This window comes from Prinia subflava, chromosome 12 (assembly GCF_021018805.1).
Source record: "Prinia subflava isolate CZ2003 ecotype Zambia chromosome 12, Cam_Psub_1.2, whole genome shotgun sequence".
NCBI lineage: Eukaryota > Metazoa > Chordata > Aves > Passeriformes > Cisticolidae > Prinia > Prinia subflava.
The window spans coordinates 15767854-15787343 of NC_086258.1; the positions used below are offsets into that span (position 1 = coordinate 15767854).

General features: G+C 45.0%; 1 protein-coding gene across 1 annotated transcript in view; it reads right to left on the reverse strand.

Moving 5' to 3' along the window:
* HLF (HLF transcription factor, PAR bZIP family member) overlaps positions 1-19490 on the reverse strand; it is a 33937-nt gene continuing 14447 nt past the window's right edge. Inside the window, exons 3-4 of the mRNA XM_063409017.1 lie at positions 5852-6072; positions 1-2922 (exon numbers count right to left, since the gene is read on the reverse strand). Coding sequence (XP_063265087.1) covers positions 2707-2922; positions 5852-6072 — 437 coding nt within the window. The 3' untranslated portion in view covers positions 1-2706. The remainder of the gene's footprint in view (positions 2923-5851; positions 6073-19490) is intronic.

Here is a 19490-nt window from a genome sequence, read left to right on the forward strand (position 1 = left end):
GGGTTTTTTTCCAGGTGAGCTTTTCAGAGCAGAGTACCTAAGTCCCACAAGAAGTGGGGAGTGCCTAAGTGCCCACCCCAGAAGAGAAGCAGGAACCCCTGTGGCCATTCATCAATAATCCTGTGAGATCCCGCTTCAGCCCCATCCATTCCTGCCCAAAGAAACAAAATAATCCTTTTTTTTATTTACCAAGCTGCCTTTTGCAGCTTTGTGGTCACAACCTGCCCCAGCAGTGGCACCACTGGAGCTCACTCTGCTCTTGGGTCACCCCAAAATCCCCTTTGGGGGTGATTAAGCTGCACTTTGCTGTGCTGTGGAAAAGTTGTGGCCAGAAACCTTGGAAATTCCATTTTTTGAACAAATGCTCCAAGCAAGCACTGCACGCTACAGGACACCCACAAGCCAGGTATGTCTGTGGAAAAATACTGCAGAAATGCCACCATGCACGGGGGTTTTAATGCTGACCAAAATGCTGAGCTCTCTGCAGCCATCTCCTGAAGCATGAATAATGATTTAATGCAATGAGCAACCTCTTTATTTGAAAATAACGTTAGAACACTTAGAAAACTGTGAGCAAGACGTGTAGCACCGTATTTTCCTCACGTTACTAACTATGCAGTACACACAGCTGTGTACAGGATCTGAGCTGTTTAGAATAAAAAGAAAATTCAGCTGGAAACAAATTCTAGCAGCAGCAGCAGAATGGAAATGACTATGAGTGGTTTTGTGTTATATATTATTTTTCTGCCATTACAAAATGTTGTAATGTCCAATCAATAGTTGATTAAAATCCATGTTGTGCTTTGTCCCTGTTAAACAGTTTCTTTATGTGTTTCTGATGAAAAATAAAAATGTCTCTCTTTTTCAGTTATATGGAACATCCTGGAAATCCATATTACTTCCATAAAAATTTAATTTAAAGCACAGAACATGCCAGTGTGCCAGGCTTAAAATATTACAGATTAAAAAAAAAAAAAAAAAGAAAACAACAACCAACAAACCCCTAAGCATTTCCTTTCTATACAATAATGGAGAATATATATCTTTGCTATATATTTTAAACATGGAATAGCTTTTTCTTTTTGCTATATATATGTCTTTCAAAATACATTGTCAGTATTTGTACTTGAAAAATACTGTACAAAACAAACATACTATAATTATTCTGTATAAACTTTATACATTTTATAATATCTATCCTTTTGGTCTAGAGTAAACACTTAGATTGATTGGATTAACCACAGTATATGACAACACCATCCCCTCCTGAAATACACCAGTGTCTCTTACATTCATTTTTCAGAAGTCCACTTTATATTAGAACATACATCTTCAAAAGCAGAGAGTTTAAAACAATAAAGTTCAGAACCATCAGTTCATGTCACACTCAAAACAACAATCACTAGGAAAAAAATGGGCTTTGCAAACCAGTGACTTCTAAACTGAATAAAAGTGATTTTTTTTTTTTAAACAGCAAGATATAATCCACAGAAAATATATTACAAAACATGGGAAAAAACCAACTTAATTCAGGTATTTATTCAACTTTTAATCACGAAGTGGAGTAACTAACTGAAAACAGAAAAGCCCCTCTGATTTCGACACCGGCTCTGATTTGACGCTATTGAATTTTGTTCTCGTTTCCACCTAACGAGATCCTGCTCCTTCCACTCCCCACGGCAGAGACACAGCCAGCATGCTCACGGGAACGTGCCTGGGACTTTTGGGAATTCCTAGACTCCTGTTGGGGAGGGAAGCAGCCCACGTCCACGGGGAACATCCGGGCAGCATGCACGCAGGATTATTGCTTCAGGTTCAGGCAGTGCAAGGTACACACGCCGTGCTCTACCAACAACTCCTACCTACCTACCTGGGCTCCGTGGAGAGAAAAGGAACCTTAGTAGCTACAGAGAAGCCAGGATGGGATCTATCATGAGTATAGCTAAACTCAGGCTAACAGCACTTTTAAATCTGTAGACAATTATCACCAAAACTTAAAAATACAACGAAAGCGATCTATAAATTAATAGTTCTGCAGTGTAGTACTAAATTATTATTTGTGCACTTTATTAGCATGTTAACTTTTCTGATTAGACAGACTTAAAACGATAGCTTGTTACTTTCGAAAAAAACTGAGATCTACTTTTTTTTTCTTTTTTCTTTTTTTTTTTTCCTTTTTTTTTTTTTGTAATTTACGCTGGGATCTTTCCAAGTAAATCAGGAGGATGGAACTGATTACGAGAACATAAAACCCCTACTCTGAAGCAGCACTGAAGAAAAAAAAAAAGGTGATAAAAAGCTTTACTATGGCGGTTCTCAACAGTCCAGGTAAAAATGTGGCACCCTTTGAAGAGGGCTGATAAAAATTGGGAAGTCCCACGCACATGCACACCCACAGACACAGACCTGGGCACACACGTGTGCACACACACACACACACACACGCAGGGACACGGACACGCAAACAAAAAAGGGGGGAAAAAAAAACCAAAAAACCAACGTTAAGTCAGTTTTGTTTCTGCTTCTGGTAAAGTGCTGAAGACAGAAAGGTTGGTTTGGGTGTGGTGCTATCAAACAGGAAACACATTGTCCATCTAGTCAAATGCCAACCCGCGACGAAGAAAGAAAACAAAAAAAGAAAAAAGAAAAAAAAAACCAAACAAAAAGAAACCCCCCCCAAAACACCCCTCTTCCCCAGCGTGGGATTCACAGGGGGCCGTGCCGAGCCTCGTACTTGGCCAGGACGTTCTTGCACTTGCCCAGCTCCTTGCGCAGGTCGGCCACCTCCTGGCGCAGCGCCGAGTTCTCCTTCTCCAGGAAGGAGGCGCGGATGGCGATCTGGTTCTCCTTGAGGCGCCGCGCGTCCCGCGAGCGCTTCGCTGCCATGTTGTTCTTTCTGCGCCGCGCCCAGTACTTGTCGTCCTGCTCGTGGGGCACACGGAGAGCAGGGTGTTAGGTTTTGGGGGGGAAAAGAATCGAAAATGGATTTTTGTGTTTGGAGAAATGGAAAAAGAAAATGGAGCTGCTGCCTGCTGGCTGCGGTGTCGGGACTGGATCCGCACTGGCGGCGCGGATGCCCTGGCGTGTTTCTGTCAAAATGCTTACACTAACCCCCTCCTCCTCCTGACAGGGAATTCCTCCAAGGAAAAGTGAAGCAATGTTCTGCAGGTACAGCCCAGCTCCTGTCTAGGCTGACCTAGTTAGCACACCCACCTTCGTGTGCCTGACTCGCCCTGCACGGCGGCTGCGGCTGCAGTTACCTGCGGCCCTGCTCAGCACTGCCAGCCAACACCTGGTTCACTCTCTGTGCTGCTATCACCCATTTCATCTACTGCTCCTCTCCTTTTTAATGTTCAAAGCACTCTACAGAGCCCCAAAATGTTCCTGTCTGCACCACTGCAAGAGGATTCCTTGGCACAGCGATGATGGCTGCTCCGGGACCAACCACAGAGATTAGTGCAATAGGCTTTGACTGTGGAAAAAAAAAAGCATTGGGCAGAAATAAATTCACTACCCCCTGAGGTTTCATAAGCTAACACATTCCCAAAGTGAAGACTTGCCTCTAGATCACCCTACTGCACTGGCGTATCAAAGACTCCAAGTAACTACTGAATTTCACCTGATTTTTCCACTCTGCCAATGAAGTGGCCTTCAGCAAAATGGACATTTTGATGTTGTTTCATGACTGAATTAAGTTCTAGAACTTTGGAACAACTCAGGAAATACAAAGCAGGCAGAATCTCTCGTGGAAAGGGAAATTCAGTCCCCTGCAGAGTACGAGTGATGCAGCCACTCAACCCTCAAACTGCCTGGCCAAGTCTCAGAGCTCAAACTCCCCCTTTCTCCACCTTAAAATGCTTCCATTTCCCCGTGCAGCTCCCAAGGACCAGCACAGGGCAGACCCAGCTGCTCCTATGCTGCACTGGGAAACATCCACCACTGCTGGGTCCCTAAGCCCAGCCTAATCTGCTGCTCTGCTCCTTCTGCTGCTGCACAAGGCAAAGCAAGAGCAAAACAACTGCTGGCAGGAGGGCCCTTGAACTGCTTGCTATCAGTTTGGCCCAACAAAGCGTGCAGGAGTGCTGCTCTGGAGCCAGCATTATCTCTAAATGGCTCTTCACCTGTACCTAGATGGGGGCTCCACAAAATCCTCCAAAATACAAGCATGGAGCAAAAAGCTATGACCCAAATCTTGTTTATAATTTCCCATCTCAATTCACTCCATAGAAATCAGCTTTAAGCAATTTATTAGTGTGCCACCTAGGCTTCATCCCTCTTTATTTTAACAAATTGCTATGGCAAATCCCTTAATCCAGGCCTGAAAGAGGTAAGGCTGGCATTTCCAAATCACATGCAGCCCAGAGACGATTGACTGGTCTAATCTGCTTACCCTCCCCCAGAACCCAGAGGCTGCTCCACATGCCAGGGCAGGAGCAGCACTTGGGTCAAGTGCTCAGGAACGAGTCAAGGGCAAGAGATGGGATGGTCCTGAGGGAAGGAGAGACCCTGAGCTGCTGCTTCCCTCCTGTGCTGCACTGCTGGCTTCCACCTCTGGCCAGCAGGACCTTTGCCAAAAGCTTGTTTTCATGCATAAAGGTACTTGGGAGATGTGACAAAGGGAGAAAGTCCAGCCATTCCTGCAGAGAATATCTCTCCCTTGGGCACTGCAACCCAAGAGGGCATCACAGGCAGTACAACTTGCCCAGGTAAACAGCAAGGTGCAGGCAAACCTTTGCAAGGGAAAGCTGAGTGACAGCAACCTGAACACTACTGCAATTGTGATTTCTGTGCTTTTAACTTGCACCACAGCGTGCTTAGGGATAAAAATAGCTTCATTCCCTAATGCTATCAATCTGGTGCAAACACATGGCATCCCAGGCTCCCTGCACATGCAGCCAGGGATTCCCACTGACTCCAACACGCTCTCAGGCTGAGTCTCTTGGGGGCAGTAAAAACAGCGGAATGAAATTGTGCCCTGACTGCCTCTGATAAAAGAGATCTCCTTGGAAAACAACTTCGCAAATAATATTCAGGGTGTTTGATAACCTGGATTCGTTTTCCTGCTATTTTCATACACTTTACTCTTCACATATCAGAAGCAGTGAGTGTCACAGACCCTTTCTTCTAACATATTGTAGTATCGTATTCTATATATTGTATTAAAACACAGCTCTCAGCAGAAAAATTCTGTTTTCTTCTGTTTTCCTACCACTTGTCTAGATTATTTCACCTGGATTAGTGAATATATATTAGTGAAATAGTTTTTACTAATAATAAAACACTAATATAGTGTTCTCGTTCATTAAATGTATATAATTAATTCATTGTATTAGTGTTCTACTAACACTACATTACTAAAACACTAATATAGTGTTAGTAGAACACTAAAATGGTGTTCTCATTCATTATTAAACACAGAACTACATCAACTTCCAAATAAGACACAATATACTTCAGTTTGTCATCAGGGTCCTCCATTCTCCTTGAAGGATTCATAGCCTGTGCTAAATAGACAGAGGATGAAGAAAAACGAAACATGAATAGAAAGAGGATGAAGAAAAAGGAAACATGATCAGGCTGTTTCATAAGTGGGGAATATGGGACAAAGCAAGCTTGTCCAAGGTCAAGCAGGAAGTTTCTGGCATACAAAGGAAATGAATATTGAGCTCATGAATTTCAACTGTTGCGTAACTAATAAGGGACATCCTCCCTTCAGTCTAATCCAGAACACTGAACAGTTTTATTCTACAGCAAAGTCAGATTTACCTTACACGACAAAACAGAGCCATGCTCCAAACCTGTACCTCAGTGAGCCCCTGTAGGAACCACCTTGTCACCAGCCCCAAATTACCTTCAGGTCATCTGGGATGAAGACTTTGCGAGCTTTCTTAATCATGGGCTGGGGTTTCAGCTCCTCTTCGGAGAACTTGCGCTTGCGAGGGTCGAACATTTCCTGGCCAGGAATGCTGGACAGAGCAAGATCTGCAGGGTCAGGCTCGTAGCCCACAGGAACTTGGATGGTCTCAGGATCGATGGGGCTCGGGGTGTTCCTGTTAGCTGGCAGGATCTGACCTACAGAAATACAGCAGAAACACAGCTGGGTTAGAAAAAATGTGTTAGTTGTACCAAAGGATTTTAGAAGATCTCTACGTGCTTTACAAGCAATAATTCTTTCAGCTTTCCCTTCAGATTTGGTATCTGTGCTTGCTAAATATTAGATTGCCCATTCTGCAAGGTGCATATTCTGATGCAGAAATGCTAACGGCCTTTATATTCAGAATCTGTTCCTAACTCTGGTTGCTAATCTTGGATTCCCACTGAATCCAACACGGAGTTGCACTGGATTGCAGGCAGAAGATTTATTGCTCCAACCTGTGCCACTTCATTAGGATCCCATCCTCAGGAACAGATCATCAGTACTGTCATTAGTTCAGATCCATCAGACACTGTAACCCCTTGCAGTTATACCTCTGAGAGAATGTTTCTTTTACAATCAAACGATGTACAGTACTTGCCATAAATAGCAGCTCATGAAAGTGTACTTTCAGCTGTGCTGAAGCACTCCAAGGAGAATGCTATTTATTCTTTATGAAATCCTACCAGGGATATTCTAACAGCCACTGAAGGAAACCAGCAACATGAAAGGCTACAAAGATGCCTTAAAGATGCTCTGCAAAAATGAAGAAGACACTTATTGATGCTTCATTTCTCTTTTATGGTATATAAAATCTAATAAAAAGCAGCACATTCCCAGAAAATGAGTGACATACCTCCCATTTTTCTCTTTTTGATTTTAGATAAAGCCTTCAAGATCCTACAGCACCAATTCGGGCACCATTCCCACTAAAAAATCCAATTTAAAATCTCAACCAAAGGTTCCAAAAATAGGATCCTGAAGTCAGCTGCCTAAACATGGACTATCCCCGGGAGCAAATTTTCAGAAGTTTTCACATGCCTCAGAAGTAGAAGCTTCACAGACTTCAGAAGGAGGACTTCTGATTGAAGCAGATATTCTTTTATAATTTTGGCTTTTTGCTAATTCACTTTGACTTCAGCGATGGCTTTCATGATAACTACAAAAACATCCTGTGGCTGTGTAATATTTCCTTATTTGTGCCCACATCTGGAATATTTAGGGTGTAAAACAGTAAACATTACATGCCATTTCTAACTCCAAGGCCAGCATTAACAATGCAGTTTTTATTTTAATAATATGGGAACCACGCGGAAAACGCACCGGGGGAATTACAGGGCTTGCTAAGGGAGAGCTTTTGTAACTCCTATTTTAGAGCTGATAAAATCAGCTTCCAGGAAAGGCTGGTGAGGGCCGGGGAGAGGAGAAAAGGAGGATCAAAGTGATGAAAATGCAGATGTGGCTGCAGCAGAGGGAGCGGAGGAAGGGATGCTGCACGCGTTGTGCCGCTGCGGAGCGCTGCCGCCCCTGCCTCGGGACGCGCTGCTGGGAACGCGGCGCTGCCGCTGCCCCCCGTTAATCCGGCCGGGAACCGGCGGTGCCAGCGGCTCCTCCCCGCTCCCGGGGCTGCCAGCGTGGCGTTTCCAGCTGCCCCCCGTTCGTACAACCGGGAGGCGGCGGTGGCGTTTCCCCTGCCCGCCCGCGGTGCCGCGGGTGACGGGAGCGCGTCCCCAGCGCGGCGCTCCGGGATGGCCGGGACAGCCCGGGGAGGCTCGGCCCGCACGGCGGCGGCGGCGGGGCCGCTCCTCACAGGCTTCATTCACCCCCCTGGGGACGGCGGGGTCAGAGCCACCCCTGCCCCGGTGTCACCTCCCGCCCAAGGGACAGGACACACACCCGGACAGCCCTGCCGGCCATGGGGGCTGAGCCATCACTGATGGATGCATGGATGGATGGATGGATGGAGGGACGGATGGATGGATGGAGGGAGGGATGGATGGATGGATGGATGGATGGATGGATGGAGGGATGGATGGATGGATGGATGGATGGATGGATGGAGCGAGGGAGGGAGGGAGGGAGGGAGGGAGGGAGGGATGGATGGATGGATGGATGGATGGATGGATGGATGGATGGATGGATGGATGGATGGATGGATGGATGGATGATGGATGGAGGGATGGATGGATGGATGGATGGATGGATGGATGGATGGATGGATGGATGGATGAAGGGAGGGAAGGATGGAGGGATGGATGGAGGGAGGGAGGGAAGGATGGAGGGATGGAGGGATGATGGATGGAGGGATGCATTGATGCATGGATGGATGCATGGATGCATGGATGGATGCATGGATGCATGGGTGGATGCATTGATGCATGCATGGATGGATGCATGGATGCATGGATGGATGCATGGATGGATGCATGGATAGTTTAAGCCTCGTCCAAAGGACAAAAACACAGGGAAAGCTCCTTGGGTGAGTGCCTGTTCTGGAGCAGCCAGGTATTCGTTACTGCAGACAAATGCACAGATGTACGCACCTAGAATTGGTGTGCATTCTGTAATACAGACAAAATGAAGCAATACATGAGCTCTGAGTACTTTTACAATGTTTCTGGTGAGCTTGCAGGCTGTTTCTAAAAGTCAAATGGATTGTGAAATCTGGCCCAGCTTTCTAATTGTCCCACGTGAGGGAGCCTGTATTTAAATATTGTGAAGTTCTTGATATACAGGATCAGTTTGCATATTATCATTTATCTATAACGTGCCATATGACACAATTACATGAGCTCTGTAGTCACGGGCCTCAAGAAATTTTACAACATCACCCTGAAAAAAGGGCAAAAATGCTCCTTTTAAACACGGGAAATCGAGGCATTGCATCTTAGCAATGGAAGGCAAAACAAAGAGCAATGCAACTCCACAGCAGTCTGGGAGAAGACACAGCAGTCAGGGTCCTGCCTTGCTCCCTCCATGCACACACTTCCCTGCCCTAGGAAGCTCTCAGCACTACAGACCTGGCCCTTCAAAAAACACAAGATGTTCCCGTGCCAGCGAGAAGCTCGTTCAAGGGGAATGGAGTCCACTAAGGCCTGAACAAACCGTGTGTCCAAACACCGTCACTAGGAGTCCCGAGAGCGCTGCCCTGTGAGATATCCCACACACCCACACGGCACACACACCTCTGCCAGTCCCTGTTCTGTCATGCTCCTGCAAACGATCAGCAACTCCGTCAAAAACAACAGAGTTAACATCGGTACCTCACGCCCCAGGCAGAAAAACCAGAAATGCTTCGTCCAGCATTTTACATTGGGCAACTCTTGGCACCTGGGATTTTTTTTTTTTTTTTTTTTTTATTCTGTCAAGTTTTGCCAGGAGTGTGAGCCAGGAACCTGTCCTCGTTAGCCTGCTGGCCAGTGGCCATGACATCTCCGTGGTGCTGGAACTTGCAGTAATCCAAGAGGCCGGCGTGGGCCGTGCTGGCCTTGGCGCTGCGGGAGCGCCGAGCGCGGCCTCGCTCCGCTCCTCTCCCCGGGTGCGCGCGGCGCTTTCGCTCTGCATCCTCCTGCCAAATTTGTGTGGGGTGTTATTTTTATGCACTGAATTCCTCGCAATCAGAGGCAGGTCAAATAAGCACAGCAAGCTGAATGTCATGTGCCCAGCAGCAGAATAATCCGCACATCAGCAGGGTTCCCAGCTGTCACAACAGCCACGGAGAGGCTGCTCGGAGGCTCCCATGCACAAGGAAAAAGGAGGAAACCCACCCTGCAAGGTAAAGCCCCTCAGTGCAGCATCCTTTGCCAGGGCCTGTATTATTTAAACACTCTGTGCAGCCAAATTTTCACAACAGTGAAGTGGCTGGACTGTTGAATGTGCTTAAGCTTTGTTCTCAATGGGGGCTGATGACTGCCAAGTGTTTTGGAAAGAACTTAGCCCCTCTGTTGAAGTTGCTGAAATGAGAACTCTTGAGCTTTAAGCTCTTTTGGAAATCCAGCTGCAGAGCTCCACGGTGGTGGTGGTGGAAGCAAGCCGGGAACAATTGTTAATGGAAACTTCCCCTCATACCACCCTAGTGATGTGTCTCAACCACGGCCTGGAGAGACCACAACTATGTCAACACTGCCTTTTGTCTGGAGCCCTTCCCACTTGTACAACTCCACTCAAGCAAGGAGGAGTATGCCAGGACAGACACAGCTCCAGGTGTCTCCTGGCAAAGGGACCAGCAGGTTCTGACAACCCCAGAAATTCCACTTCCCTAACATCTTGCCTTTGCTAATGCTTTTGGTGTTGCTCTGGCAGATATTAGCATAGTGAAAAATTTTCTAGAAAAAAGGACTTAAAAGAAAATTTGCTGTTCTAATCCTTCCAATTGTCCTCCTCCTCTCAGCAAGGACTGCCAGTGAGAAGTCCCATGGGAATGGGAATATTTTCAGTGTGGTTCCTTTTTCACAGAGAAGTGGACTGAGGCCATTCACTTGTGTCATCTAGGAGACCAAACTGCTGGTGAAAAAAAATAGCAGCTTTAAATTGCTTGCAATAATTAAAATTCACCATTCAAAAGTATAGCAGCACTTTTGTATACCTATAAAACCCCAACTGCTGATCTGGTATCATGGGGAGTTCAATCACCATATCCTGACTCTTAATTTCCCCTTTTTGAAACATCCCACCTACCAGCTGTGCCCAGGAGAGTGAAGACAGAAATAACCTCTTCAGCTGCACTACTGCTTGGCAGACTTCTTATCTGTACTGCAAGAGATCCCTGGTAAATTATGTGGAACACAACTCTGAATCATTCAACTCCCATAGAAATGTGTCTGATTTTCAGAAAATCTCCCTTCTCACACTCCTCATCAGCTCAACAGCTGGCTGGAGAACAGCAACAAGAGGAAGAAAAGGGAGTGAAAATGTTCTAATCAAAATATTTTTCCCTATTTTTTACACACATTGGAGGCAAATAAAAGAGGAGTTTCCTACTCAATTTATTAGCAGCCCAGAGATAAAACATGTATTTGCTAATAATTTTTCTTTATATAAACGGAAGGCACTTTGTGTGTCAGTCAGGCTCTGCAGCACAGTGGTTAAACTGACAGATAATCCTCACCCAGAGCTGCTCCAGAGCTCTCCCTGTGTGTTTTCCAAGCCATCTATCCCCTTGGCAGCTGGCCAGCTATTTGAGATAGTTCCCTCACTCCAAATCACTGGAGTCCTGGACTGATCTGTCATCCAGCTCTGCATTAACTCCTTCAGCCTCCAGGAGAAGTTCTCTCACTGCAGAACACATGGCAAAAATGCAGGGATGGAGGCAGGCAAAAATCCCCACGGGAAGCAAAGTAAAAGGGGTGTTCTGGAGGTCAAAATTTATCTAAGGACAGCATCTTGGTCAGGTTATCATTGCTCACCTACAATATTATAAGTAACCTTTTATCTCTCCTATCTTACTCTGTGTGATTTCCCTGCTATTAGGATTGCAGTTGTTTTCTAGAAACCAAACCATTTAGGTGGATAGGACTAAAGCCACAAACTGGAATCCTCCTGCCCTCAATTGGAAGGACAAACCCAACCACTCTCTGCCTTGGGGTGAAGAAGACACTTCACCTCTGGGTGTGTTTATGCAAGCAGTAATTACAGGAGCTTTATTTTCTTCCCAAGCAACAGGAGATCTGTGTATTTTGACCAGGGCTCCAAGCTGGCACGGACATTCCTCTATTCCTTATCTTACACAAACTTGATTCTGCTGAACATGGGGTGACTGCAAACACTTCCTGAGGAAAAAAGATCTCAACCCAATGCAACCACAACATAATTTGCTGCTTTTAACACACACTATAGGACTGGCACACAAAAGTGTTTTGAAAATGTGTACTTTTTAAAGATTTCAGAGTTGTTTACAAACCTTGTACATTTAATTATGAAAGAATTGTCATTTCCCCTCTCAGCATTGTGTGCCTCCTGCTCCAGGCCTCTACAGTATTATTCCAGGCAGGACTGGTAGTCTTATTAAGATTTTCTGACACTTCCCATTAGAGGATGCTGTCCTCAGTTCCTTCAGCCTCTGCCAGATTTCAACCATTCTGTTTGGATTTCTTGTGTGCCAACTGTGTTTCTGCCAAAATGGTTCTACAGTTTCCTGAAAAAGCTTCCACAAAAAATACTTTGTTTTGAACCTGTTAAAAATTTCTGTCAGACTTTTCACTGCAGTGTACTAGTGGCCTGTGCACTGGAAGAGAAGGCAGCTCTTGGGTCAGTGTTACTTCAGAGAATCACAGATTTAGATTGGAAAAGCCCTCCAGGATCATCAAGTCCAAGCATTAACCCAGCACTGCCAACTACACCACAAAACCACATCTTCAGTGCCACATCTACAGATTTTTTAAAACCTCCAGAGCTGTGATGCAACCCCTTCCCCGGGCAGCACGTTCCAGCTGTGGGCATGCCCAGGCTGGAGGAGAAGGGCAGGATTTCCCTGAGTGATCAGGACTCAGAGCTGAGAAGGTGGCAAGGAGGTGAGGACGACAGGGACTGGCAGCCAAAGATGAGAGGGAGAGAGCCTGGAAGGGCAAGGCTGTTCCAGCAGAGTCTGCACGAGTGCATCCAGTAGAAGAGAGGGGAACAGGGCAGGATCAGCCTGTGCTGGTGGCACAAACACAGCTCCAGATTCCCAAGTGCCACAGGTTGCCCTCAATAAACAAAACACTGGCAAAGCCCCTGTCCCCCTCCAGCTCCTTACAGGGAGGGCCAGTTGTCATCCTCTGCTCTGTCCCACCAGCAGGACACTGTGGGGTGCTGTCAGATCTATTTCTACTCACTTGCAGTGCCTGTTGTAAGAGTGGGACGTGAGAAAGTCTAGGTTGTCTTTTCAATTTTTTACAATTACGTGCAAGAGCTGTGTAAGAAGTACAGTCATGGTTGCAACAATCTTCAAAGTTTCAATCACATACTATCCTACCCAGATTCTTTCCTCCTTAAGGAGAGACAGGTGTTTCATTGATTTTGATTTATCCAAATAAATCCATATAATATTTGCCATAAATTATTCCAGTCTCTTGTACAGAAACAATTCCAGAAATTCCCTCCAGAACTGATAACTACTGTGTCTGTGTGCTTCAGAAACAGCTTTTTCCCCACAGGACTCCCATGAAAGAAGGGGCAACACTTCTCTTTGCACAGATGAAGAAGTATAGATATTTTAAATCAAATCATCATCCTCTCAGGTTAGCATATTGTGTAGGCATTGGCTGCATTTCAAATTGACTCTCATGGGCTTCTGCAGCTGTGGGACACAGGTGAGAGCCACCCAAGGTGTCACACTGAGGTCCTCACAAAAAAGGAGGCAAACACATCATGTGACACATCCACAAAATCAAATTAATTCATCATAATTCTGCTGAAGCTTTAAGCAAAGTCCAGTCTCCCCAGACAAAATCCTTCAGTTCTTCCTGCCAGATTTTCCCTTCTCCTCCTGCTATTCCCTGCATCCTCTCGCATCTGCAGTAAATGAGGTCAAGATCCAAGATCCTACAGACAACCACTTCCTTCCTGAAACGGCCCCGATTCAGCCCAGAGCTGGTCTGAGCTCCACAGGCAAAACGGGAAAAGGGGAAAGAGGAGGATATAATCTAATTAAAGCCTGCATTTCCAAGGGACAGGGTCTGCAGCCACATGTAGGACCCTGCTTTCCTTATAAAGATCAGCCAAGATGGAATTCAGTGGGGACAGGGCCTGAAGAGGAGCTGCAGGGAGGAACGTTCACACCGGTATTTAATTTTTATTTACACTTGGCTTAGAAGCATGTCTCAGTTCAAGATGCTTATGTTCTCTGGTACACTGGAGCTTCTTGACATCCTTTGGCATATTTTTGTTATCTGGCAATTCACATATAGCAAGATTCCTCAAAAAGTACAGTATTTTTTTTCTTAAAGGGAAGATTCCAGAGAAGCATCAGAACTGTCAACCTGCTCTGAAGGAAAAATGATGAAAAACATCCATTTTCCTTTCCTTGGACAATTATGTACCCAGTTTTAATAAACTAGTAGATTTTAGACAGAGCCCCTGGTTTAGGTTAACAGCCTGATAGAGAACAGAGTCACAGAATCATTGAGGTTGGAAAATATCTCAAAGACCATCTAGTCCAGCCTGTGCCCCATCCCCACCTTGTCACTGAGTGCCATGTCCAGGCCCTCCTTGGACATCTCCAGGGACTGGGACTCCAAACCTCCCTGGGCATCCCCTTCCAAAGCTAAACCACCATTTCACTGCAGAAATTCTTCTGGCATCAAGCACAAACCTCTCCTGGTGCAGCCTGAGGCTGTTTCCTCTTGCCTTGTCCCTTGTTTTCTGTGAGACCCTCACCTTGCCATAACCTCACCATCCATAAACGTGCCCCCATGAGGAATTCTGCTCAAAACAAAGACAACACTTGTCCTCACAATGTGTCTGTGCCACTGCCAATGTGCTTTTCAGTGCTCCAGACCAAGTCAGCCCTCTGCCATTGTCCTGTTTATTTGTCTATCTGGGACAGCAGGCTCTCAGTAAACAGGTCTTGCACAGAGCCCTCCTGTAATTCTGACATGCCACCCATGACTCATGGATCTGTTACCCAGTCCTGGTACCCAAGCCCTGCTTGCCTGGGTGTGTTATCAAAACACAGCCAAGGGAGAGCTCAGCTGGCATGGAAAGGCCACGTGAAGCAGGTCCATTTCCTGTGCCTCCCAATCACAGCTCATGGCAGAGACAGAGAGACAGACAACAGATGCTATCAGAGGCACTGGAATACATCCCTGAAGGAAAAGAGGTCACTGGGCAGAGTTACAGAACTTGAAAATCTCCTCTTCTCTTTTGATCTGCTCTGTGCACACAAATCTGAACTATGTGTTGCAGACACTTTTTACTTTTACATTTTTCCCATTTTACTAAAACAAAGTACACTTTTAATGTGACGTTTATTGAGGGTGATTTGTATAAAATAATCACGTTTTAAGAATCAGAGCTGCCAGAATAGGAACCCATTGTTCCCATAGGTAAGGCCGAATACCTTTTATTTTCTCTCTGCCTTAAATTAGGCTACTCTAATATGTTTTAGGGGGGAAAAAACCCCAAACAAACAGCAAAACCCAAAAAATTATACTTGGGTTGTTACAGCCTAATAACTGCAGAGATCTAACTTGCTTTTATATACTTTTATATAGCTTTATTCCCAAGGAGCACACATAAAGTGTGTGTGCTTGTAGCATTTTCTCCATTAATGCATTTTTCTCCATTTATAAACCACACAGATTGCATCAGGCCTGGGCAGTCTGAAAAGGGGGCCAGAGGAAGGAAGGGAACATGTCACCACTTAGGGAAAATTCCAGAACAGGATGTGGAATATGGATGCTACCCCTGTGTCTGTAACTGCTTCTTTCCAGCTGCTGCATAAAACAGGTTTTGGTGGCATGTCAGACACAGGCAGAAGCAGGTGACTTCAAAAAGCAAGCCTAATTAAAAGATATTACAGCACTGAACACTGGGCACTTATAAATTCACTTCTAAATGTGAAATGAGCACCAGAAAATGGCAATAAACTGCTTTGCTGAGGAGCCTCCAAACACAAACTAATGCAGAGACTTCTGTGCCTCACAACAGCACTTGCATGGACCAGAGCAACATGCACCAAACCCTTTGGGTTAATCTTTTAAAAACAGAGGCAGTGAAAAAGGTTGGTGATGGAATATCTCTTGAAGAAATGCTGGAGTTCTAATACTTAATTCCTTCTTGTGACCTCCTCTGCAAACTGCCTACAGCCCTGAACTGAGCCTCTGAACACACTGCTGTGCATGTTCTCAATGCAACTGCCATGCTGAACCTGTGAAGATTGTGAACGGTGTCAAAAATTAAATTAAAATGCCCCAAGACACAAAAATCAAATCTCTCTTCGTTTACTGAGCAGTGCATTTACTGTGATGCCTTCAGGAGCATGTCAGCAAAAGGGATCAGAAAAACCTGACTCCATGAGAGTTTTCTTCTAAACACTTCTATTACCTCACGAGTAATAAAGATTTTACTGTTGTTTTCACACAGAGCATGCCTCTCCACTGCTAAATAAATAAAAAGCATTAATATATTAAGTCAATATATTTTTAAAATAGCAATATATTAAAAAATATTTATTTTAATGTAACCTTGAGGCCAACATGAACTGGCAAATCACTGATCCATTCTCTGCGTATGGGAACTTTCAAACATGGGAGTCAGCATTTTACAAAAGCAGAGGTTTGGAGCACCACTATTTTGGGTTTATTTGGGAGAGGAAAAAGTGCCCTTACCCCTGAGACCTTCTGTGTCTAAAACACTTAACAATTCATATTAACCACACCAGTGCTTTACAAGCTGAGTCCCACGGAAGCAAATTGACTGCTTGGCTTCCTTTTTATACTGGTGGTCGTCCCATTCTCTGTAGAGACAGCACAGACCTTACAGAATTCTGCTGCCTGGGGTTTTTGGGATGATTTGGGGGGAGGACAGGAGAAAATCCTTCATGTCCTGTCCCTCCTATGTCCAGGCCAGCTGCAGAATCCCCAGCGTGTGCCCCTGCTCAGCGCAGTACGGGCTCTGCAGGAGCTGGCCATGTGGAAAAAGGTGATTATTCTGTGCCCACATGGAAGGAGAGGCACTGCAGGCTGAGGGCAGCAGCAATTCATAGGCTTGGAAAATTATGTGGGCTTTACCTTTTACACTCCTGTTAACTCTGATTTTCATGAAGTAGGTGGTGTTGCTACAGCAACTGTCGTATCACATCATTTCTGCTGTCTCTGTCACAGGGATCATCTTATTTTATCTTAAACTCAGATATGCAGCTTTTCTTCATCTATTCTAAAGCCCTCTGTATTTTGGATATGAAAAAATTATACAAAATAGAGCTGTGTCATATAAATGGTATTTTTAAAAAATGTAGCAAAGCTTACAGAACATTTTTATTTGTTCTCCTTTCACAAATGCAGAAGGAATAAAGAAAATGGCACTGGCAGATTTATGATGCTCCAGATTTTCAGAAATAAATTAAGAGCTGCTCTCACGATGAAGATGTTTCATGCCACCTTTAATGTGTTCTCTCAACAGAATCTAACCCCGTGTTCCTGTGCACCTCAGCAGAACTAACTCATCTATTCACAGCCGAAAACGTTTTGCTTCCTCATGCCCAGGCTCTTTATGCACCTGCATTCCACACAACTCACACCCAGCTCAGATGCTGCTGCCCCCACAGCACAACCCCAGCCCTCCTTCCCTGCAGCCTGCAAGCAGCACCCACTGAAGCAGAAGTCCCAACCCAGCCTTACCTGGTTCACAGGGTTTGTCCGAGCTGCCAGGGGTGAGCTGATCACCCAGCTTTGCTCAGTAATCCCAGAATTTGGCTCTACCTCTGTGGCCTCCATTTTGCTGCCTGGAAAAGGTCTTTGAGGGTTCAACGCACAAGCAAAACTCAATAAAATCCTGATGATGGAAAGGGTCTCTTCAATTTTTGTTGTTAACACGCATTCCAATGTGTGCAGTCACAGATCTTCCTTTTAAAAATACAAAAAGCAATGTGGCATGGATGTAAATATTCAGTTACACCCTTGGGCTACTCAGGAAATAAAAAAAGCACCCTACCTATAGTCAAAGGTATTTCACAGACCACTCAGCCAGCACAGCTCAGACATCCAGATCAAGCTCTGCCATAGCCTAAGTTGATGAGCATTTTGATCTGCTTTTCCTGAGCATTTCCTGCCACTTCCAAAACAATCAGTGCAGTCACCAAATCACACTTCAGTGCTCCAGGCAGGTCCTGGGCAGACAGAAATCTGCCAGAGTGGATCCAACCTGTGGGCAGGGACTGTATCTAGTGCACCTGGTTAATGGCCACATAGTGAATTAAGATATCCAACAGCCCTTCAGTTCCTTCAATTGCTTTGCAAACTTCATTTCAGTCCCCCCAGTACTTGAGAGCTGTTCTTTGACTGATTTCCCAGAGAAATTACTTTTGTGCAGTCCTGCTGTGCACGTCTGTCCAGCCCCCTCCCAAAAGCTTGGGAAATTGTTGGCCAATTTCCAACAAATTTGGCAGCAAGGCACCCACATGTGCTACCAACAAGCTTTGTGAAAACAATGGAGATGAAAGAAGCTCTTCCCTCCCTGGCTGCAGGAGCCTCGTCACACATCAGAAAACACACAGAGGCTGTGCTGCTCATGGAGCCAATTCCTTGGGCAGGACATAGGAAGGAAAAAGAGAAAAATATTCACCAAGTCACTGTTTGTTAATGGCAGTCAGGAAACCCATTTCATCTCCTTGTTCTCTACTGGAACTGAGAGTAGAGAAACTCTTCACTTTATCCTACCCACTCATTTACTATTTTCAGTAACCATGAGCAAACTGATTTGTTTCACAACTGCACTGTCACTTGACAATCCCTCTGAGTTCCAAGCAGACACATCTGGTATTGATAGCCAGCAGCAGCCATGCACATAGCCTGTCTTAAAAATCAATGCAGAAGACAGTCAGATGTGGACAACCCAGCTGTCTGCTATCATCTCAGCATTTATTTATTTTTATAGCATGTACTGAAAACCAGAACTCTACTAGAAAGAGCTTTTTTAATATTATCCCCAGCATTTATTATGCAAGAAATTTAAGCCTTCCAACCAAGACGCAGTAGGAGTGTTTGGGAATCAACAAATTTGCTCTGGCAGTGAAGAAACATTCATTAGTGGCTTTGAAGTAAGGAGGGGTTTGGTTAGAGGGGGGAATTTCTTTTATTTTCCTCAGATGTTGTTAAAATGTGGACAAAAAGCTGGTTGAGGCATGCTGGGTAGGACTCAGCTAGGAATCAGAATGCTGTAGATTTATGCTGCCTGTCTGAGGGATGCAATCCTGGTGTGGTTTTAGTGTGTGAGGTCAGAGATCCCCTCTCCTCCTGGACTCTCCCTGCTGCTATTGCCTCGTTACACACCCACAACTGCTCAGGCTTGGGGAAGAATGGGTTAAACTCAGCCAAGAAAAAAACACAAGCAGGAGAAACACCTTTCCTCTTTCTGCTTAACTGGATAATTGGTGAGCAGGAACCTGCTTGATGAGTTTCAGCAGCTCCTCGAGATCAGCCAGGGCTGTTTCTGAGAGAGGCTCAAGCTGCCAACTGGATAAACACCAACAGGGCACCCCTTGCTAAGGCTTTTGATAAATAAAAATTTCCAGAAGGCAATGAAGCAGTTTGTATTTCAGAGATCCATCCAAACCCAGTAAGAGCAGGGAGCTGAAAAGGCAGAGTATTTTATAGAGGTTATATACATAAAGCTGCCTTACAGTCAGAATAAATAGATGAGTTTAAAACAAAAAAATAAATAATTTTTACTGCAGTGTAGAGAGTGCAAGAGTAAAATTCAAATGAGTAAATTAACAGGTTCTGTCCTAAGGATTAAGGGGCCAAGAAAATTCTAGTCCTGCTCTGTACAATCCTCTAGGCTTTTTACTTGATACCATTTATCTATAATGCTAAGATCTTATTCAAGTACTTAGTGATTTTGAGTCCAGCTGGCTGAAATAAAAGTACACAAGGATTGA